Source organism: Schistocerca nitens, chromosome 1 (assembly GCF_023898315.1).
Source record: "Schistocerca nitens isolate TAMUIC-IGC-003100 chromosome 1, iqSchNite1.1, whole genome shotgun sequence".
Classification (NCBI taxonomy): Eukaryota; Metazoa; Arthropoda; class Insecta; order Orthoptera; family Acrididae; genus Schistocerca; species Schistocerca nitens.
The window spans coordinates 403297907-403305379 of record NC_064614.1 but is presented as its reverse complement, the minus strand read 5'-3'; the positions used below and the strand labels follow the sequence as shown (position 1 = coordinate 403305379).

Here is a 7473-nt window from a genome sequence, read left to right as displayed (position 1 = left end):
TATACCCACTTTTATGGCAAGCAGTGAGCACAAAAGCGATGCTCAGGTCACTTCTCGCATTACAGACATCTCAATCCCATGTTCTGTATCTATGTAATACAGTATTCTAGTTGACTATATCACTGCAGTTTCATGGCAAGCACCTACATTTCTCATGTAGAAAATCCTAAATTACTTACACCAACCACATCTATGAGATACCTATACAGCTAGAAAATCTTTCTGAAAAATTAAAAGAATTTGGAAACCTAAAATCCTTATGTTACTAAGTTCTGTATATAAGGGAACTGTATCTGAACATCTACAAATACAACAAATAGACCTAAACATTATTATTTCATTATAAAGATATTTTCCTTTAAATGATAAGATAAAAGTAAGACAAGTGCACTTAAACAGTCTTGCAAACAAATATTTTACAAATTCTAATCCTATCCCAATTAATGCTTCCATTTCAATGTTGGAGTAAAAACAGTGAGATGTGAATTCATTGTCTCAGTTCACACTCAAAAGCCTACAAATATTCTAGCTATGTTGGAGAATCAGATCATACATGTGCCATAATTGGAGAACACTCTGTCACAGTCACTAAAACTATATAAATCTTCTGTACCGTCTCATATTATCAATTCAACAAAAAAATCCTGTAAGATTGACAAAATATGAAATTTTATAGCAAATTATTTACTGAGGTTGTATCACACTTTGAAACCCAGGGACAAACACAGGACTTTTTGATTCTCACAAACAATAACAAGCACAATAAAATTTTTAATATTTCGTTGGAGACCAGAGAAAATAGGTGATGATGAAGTGAAGATGTTCCTCGTTTTTCTTAGGTTCAACCTGCAAAGAGTGATACAAGAAGACTTTGTTCAGTTCCACAAAGAATGAATGGATTTATAGTTACAGACATGATCATATATAATAAACATAATCTATGAATAATATTTCAATCTTTCATAAATTCATTAGCTGTGATTCACAATTACAAGGAGAAACCTCCTACTTTGAGTGTGAATTTCCATTATAACAGCTTTTACAATTAGAATTTCAATATCCAGCATCGAATTTATTGACTAATTTTTTAATCAAGACACTGTGTACTTCATGAATAGATACTGGAAAAAGAGCAGATAAAAATTTAATTGTTAAAATTAAGTATAAGTATTTCACATACATGAACAATTTAATGTACAATAATATAAACTGTTTGTGGCTGTGTCAAATATACAATTGTAAACTGAATCAGTTATTAATTTTCTTCAAGAGGGAAAGGAATATCACATATTTGAACTTTTATGATTTTATGGCAGTTCTGTCAAATAGAATTGCTTATGTAACATAGTAATGAGAATGTATTTAATGATATGGGATATTGGGGAAAAATTAAGCATTTACAGAAAATAATGGTTAATCAGACATAAACAAACACTTCATTGACAAATGCACTTAAACAGATAGTAAAACTTGAGGTTGGTAAGATGGAGATAACAGAAAAGGCAAAACCGTTTACTGAAAGACAACAAATAAGAAAGAAAGAAATGTGAGAAAATTGTAATAAGAATATGAAATAATTAACAGAATTAAATACAATGATTTATAATTCCAGTCATAAGGGTGTGAGAAAACAAATTAAAAATGGAAAAAATTAATAAACACATACAATAAGGGTATAAACAAACTAAAACATAACGTTAACGTGATGGTAATTACATTATATCGGATTTCGTGACAAATAACAGACTGAATGACAGGTACACAATATGTGAATGGGAGACATTGTTGTTAACAAAATTAATGACATATTGTAAGTAATACCAGAGGAGATAGATAGGTATGACACAAAGAAAGGCTACAGGAAGTGCTTGTACTTCTGCCATTGATTGTGACCGGGCCAAATATCTCACGAAATAAGTGTCAAACGAAAAAACTACGAAGAACGAAACTTGTCTAGCTTGAAGGGGGAAACCAGATGGCGCTATGGTTGGCCCTCTAGATGGCGCTGCCATAGGTCAAACGAAAATCACCTGCGCCATCTTAAACAGAGCGAAGAAAGTGGTCCAATTAAAATATTCTTGAATATGTAATAAAAATGGGGCTTCCTATTTTAAAACAACGCAGTTTATGTCCGTTTAACCTATGGCAGCGCCATCTAGCGGGCCAACCATAGCGCCAGCTGGTTTCCTCCTTCGAGCTAGACAAGTTTCGTTCTTTGTAGTTTTTTCGTTTGATGCTTATTTCGTGAGATATTCGGCCCGGTCACTATCAATGGACCAGCCTGTATATGATTAAACCTGGACGAAATGCAAGGAGATGAAGTTGCAAAGCCATTTTCACAATGTCAACAAACCACGACAACTCCCAAAAAGTGGAATAATGCTCTACTTGCTCTTACATCACGTGAAAGGAGCCTGAAAACTTAAAAAAAGTATTGTTCCATTAGCCTTCACAAAATTATCATGCATGATATAGAAAACATAGAATTTTAGTCAAGCAAATGAATAAACTGGCTCTTATTGAAACTGATACTCTGAGAACTGTGAAAGTGATTGTAGAAGAAAGTAAGGAGTTGGAATTGCCGTATTACCCATTACTTATAGTTTACGAGCGCCTTTGAATAAGTTTCAATAAATTCTGTTGCCATATGTCCTTGTTTGCCATGTGTGAAAGTAGGTTTGTAACAGTCTTTTGTGAGATAATTTTAAAATAAATCAAGGTCGTTCTGCCAGTTAAGAAAACAATTTATTACAGTTGACTTCTGTGGTATTTTATGGGAGGAAGAGATTTCATCATTAAGTGTAAATGTAGGCTTCTGCGGACGTTGTCACGGTCAATAAAATCTTCTGGGTTTGAGGCCGCATTGTCAGCTATAAAATTCCGACTATTGCAAGGCGCCTTCCTCAGAGTGTATTGTTACTGCTGAACGAGCACTAATTTGTTTGCTTATGTACTATGGAGGAATGATGTCATTGGATATGAGGATGAGGAGGAACGGTGTTAGGTGTTCTTTTATTGGTCGTTGCATTGCGTGTTGTCATTGGCGGAAATACGCGTCTTCCAATGGAGTGTTCTTTATTGCTTGCCATTGGCGGAAATCGGCGAATAGGAATCTAAGCGGCGACCGCAGCGTAGCGTTGTTTACTAACTGCCTAGTAGCGACGAGAGCACGTCAGCACTCTGTGTACCCTCTGCCGCTGTGGCCTACAGCGCGACTGTAGCTTCGCGAGAGCTGTCATTCCTTATTAAATTTAGCCTTATTCACAACATTAAAATTTAGCCTTCTTTAATGACAGCATATTAGTTACGAATATTTAGTGGATTTATTTCAGGTGGTAAGAATATTAGATCTGCTATCAACAGATCCCTTTCATTAAATAAAGCAATGCAATAATGGCACTTAGTTATAACTTTTTGGGAACACATTCCTTGCAGAAAGTAAAGAGTTAAAGAATCTGTTGGCAGCCAAGACGCTGGAAGTCGGTAGCCGTCTTGTCTATTAATGTTGTCGGGTAGCCTGGTTATTTCTATAGCCTCTCTAATCTTCCTCCTCAGACTAAACGGCTGTTTCGCCAGTACGCGGGCCTCTCTAAATTCGATCTTCATCCTTCACTGTCCCTGGTTTTCTGCCAAAGCTGATTTGTCGTGTTATTTGAGACGGATATAGCTTTCGTGTTCTGATAACCTTGTGCTTATTGGACCCCCAGTCTCACCTACATACACCGTCCACGTTCGCACCTGATTTCATAAACCCCAGTGGCATGAAACTTGTCAATTGTATCTTTTGTCGAGCCCAGAACATCTTTTATTTTGTTGTTGCCAAGAAAAATAGGCTTAATACCTGCCCGACGGAGAATTTTGCTCAGACGTCAGTAGCCCCTTGTACATATGGTAGCAGGACGGTGTTCCGTGCTTCGTTCTGCATTTCCCTGAAAATGCGGCCTCGAAGTCAGAAGAATTTTACTGACTGAAATATCACTAAGGTTGTGGAAAAATGAAATGTAAATTAGTTTTCCACACAAATATTACGTATGCATCCCCTAACTAACTCTTTGGTTAGCCATTACTTTTGACATTTGATAACTTTCTATTTCTCGTTTCACCCTCTTAAGATTCATAAAAATCTCATCAGTTAATGTTTCGCCAATTAGCTTTATTTTAATACACTACCAATGAATTTCTTTGCTTTCATATAAAAGAGCTTTTATTATTTAGACAGGCTGATTAGTATTAGATAACAGCTGCAGAAATAATCAAATAATACAAAATGTAACATTAGCACTTACATTAGGTAATTATGATGAAAGCTTTGTAAAATTCCATTTTTTTGTTGTGGGTTCCAGATCATGCCTGCGCTTTACCTACACATAGCCACTTCATTAGGTAGATGGACAAAGCTGTCTGTATTATTACTATTACGAAACCTCATAAATGAGTCAAATTATCTGTCTGAATTCACAAAATTAAAATTTAGCCTTATTCACAACATTAAAATTTAGCCTTCTTTAATGACAGCACATTAGTTACGAATATTTAGTGGATTTATTTCAGGTGATGAGAATATTAGATATGCTATCAACAGATCCCTTTCATTAAATAAAGCAATGCAATAATGGCACTTAGTTATAACTTTTTGGGAACACATTCCTTGCAGAAAGTAAAGAGTTAAAGAATCTGACTCATTTTGTCTTAGGCTTAGGGTACAATAGAGCTTTGTTGCGCTATCTATGAACAGTCCAACTGGCCAATGGAATTTTTTTCTCTTAATACTATTTATGCAGTAGTCGACATATCCTACCTGCATAAAGAATGGATTATATGACATCCGCTATGAATCAGTTTTACTAAAACTAAGACTAATAAATTATTTACAAGAATATGTTTCACTCTAGAATGTTGTGCCGTATGAATGGAACACGAGGTGGATTCAAAACAAAACCGAACTTATGCTATAACATCCCTGCACAGCATTTTATGCACTGTCCCCCTCAAAATAGTCCCCTCTGCTGGCAATAAACCGTCCCCAACATTTCTTCGTTCAGAAAGCGTCATCGAACGCTTTTTATGGAATGCCTCTCGTGTCTCTTGTCACATTGTTCTGAATCTCCTATATTGTTTGGAACCAAGTCCTTTCATCGTGGATTTAAGTTCGGGAAACCAGGAAAATATGCTGGAGCTAAGTTGGGATAATACGGTGAATGTGGCACAACGGGAATGTGATGTTTCGCTTGATAACTGTGGATAAGGGATGATGCGTGTGTCGACGCACTGTCATTATGCAATGTCCACGTCTGGTTTTCCCACAATTCAGGCCTCTTCCTGCTCACAGCATTCCGCATACACACTAGCATCCGTCAGAAACTTCTCGAACAGTTAAACAACGATTTCCGCGAATCACAGCACGAATTCTGTCGACAGGATCGTCATATTCTGTTAACGAGGAAGGCTGTCCGGTCTTGGGATCGTCACAGAGTGACATTCTGCAATGTTTAAAACGCTTAAACCACTCGCAGCAGTGCTTGCGACTCTTACAATCCTTCCCGTGTTTGGCTAAGGAACTGCAATGTCTCCTTGAAAGTTTGTAGCAAAATTTCGCATGCACACACACATCGCACACGCTTGTGCAAGTGTTCACCTGAGCAGTTGTAGCTCGCTTACTAACGGTGGGTACTAAACGCTGCCAATGGCACTTTGTTATCTAAACCTGTCGAAGAGTGCGCTCCTTCTGCCGGCTGACGTGCTATTTCAAAAGTTCGGTTTCTTTTGAAACACTCCTCGTAATCCATATAATGTAACTTCTCACACTCACTCTTACCTGGGCATCTAACTGTCGTTTTTGATGCTCCTACTGGATCTACTGGCTTGTTGCAGTGTCCCTTCCTCTGTTGATTTTTACTTCCTATTGCTGTACCCGAGGCTGTTCTTCTGGCAGCACACGTCTGAAAGTGACAAATGTGTTCATGTAACAACAGCTGCTATGTGTATTACCTTGACACTTCACTGGTACTTCCAGGAGCAACATTTTTACTTATGTAATTAACAACAAATTCAGTTGTCAAATTTTGGTTAAACATCTACTGCCAGTTTTTATCAGTATACTTCATATGAGTGTTTCATGGTACGAGATTATGAGAAAAATGAGGTATTGTGGATAAAAGAACGTACATCCAGAATGGTTAGGTGCGATAGAGTTCAGATAGGCTATTACAGTACAAACTATTTCACCCTTGCAATGAACCACAGTAGAAATTATTCCTTCGCTCCCATCCTGACATGTATGCACAGACCTGCCTTTTAGCGGTTTCTCCTCAAATGATTGTATGATGTTGTTGGTTTTGCTGGTTCTGGACTCCTCTCTGTTTTCAGTCATCTACCAGTTTTTATATATATATATCGATGGAAATCTGTCCTTCTGATACTGTAAATGGATTTGTAGGTCAAAGGAGAGTACACTGTTTGTTCTGTGTTGGCTGACAGCCTTGCCAATGCTCATTACATTATAGATATCCACTTTATATGCACACCACACTACCACATACTAATCACAGATTTCAAATTCTGAATGGTCAACTTGCCAAAATAAGACAGGAAGAATGCCCATTCAGTAGACATCAGTGTGGCCTGCATCTTAAATCATTAAATATGAGGGGTGGATTTTGCTTAATTCATCTACTGGCAAATTTGCATAAGAAGACATAAAAGGTTATAGGCTGACTAAACTAATTTCAAAAGTGTCAGACATTAGATTATCGGTTCAAAAATGTGGCCCACAGAACTCCACGAGTGCTTGAAAGTGTGCATGTTGGTATTTTATGTAGCTCTTGGTATGCTAAAAATATGACAATGGGTTTTATACTTTCTCTGTGCAAGACTTCTGTGATAATCATACTCCACCATGCTTTGTGTGTCGATGTAGAAGCGATTTCCCTTGGGAGGAATGAATGTTGACGTGAATTAAGAAGGCCAAGAAGTGCTGGACTCACTAACGGTATGTCAGAAACAGTGCATGGAGTGTTAAGTGAAATTTATGATGCATTGTAATTCATGTAGACGACAACATGAATGAATACATCTGTAAAATTCTTTAGCTAGCAACCAAGACAGGCCTGTCACAAACGAACTGCCAAAACTATGACATGGACGGTATGAGCATCAACAGCTGATGAAGACGGTAGATAAAGCTGTAGTCAATCTACAAGGCATCACAGCCCTCCGGCAGCCACTTATTATCGTGTAAATAACGTAATAGTCACAATAAACCTCCACTTACACTATAAGCGCATGTCTCAAATAACTTCCGCGAATTCAGCCAGGTAACACTTTCAGCGACCGCCGATATTTCGGCGGGAGAACACCCCGCCATTTTCAAGGCAAACTGCAACGGACAGGCGGCGTACATGCAAATTTAATACCTCGGTTCTCTGACAGAGGCAGGAAAGATAACACACACACACACACACTGAACACTAGTGC

General features: G+C 37.6%; 1 protein-coding gene across 1 annotated transcript in view; it reads right to left on the bottom strand.

Moving 5' to 3' along the window:
- Positions 1-647: 647 nt before the first annotated feature.
- LOC126235851 (uncharacterized) overlaps positions 648-7473 on the bottom strand; it is a 53053-nt gene continuing 46227 nt past the window's right edge. Inside the window, exons 5-6 of the mRNA XM_049944721.1 lie at positions 5816-5939; positions 648-846 (exon numbers count right to left, since the gene is read on the bottom strand). Coding sequence (XP_049800678.1) covers positions 842-846; positions 5816-5939 — 129 coding nt within the window. The 3' untranslated portion in view covers positions 648-841. The remainder of the gene's footprint in view (positions 847-5815; positions 5940-7473) is intronic.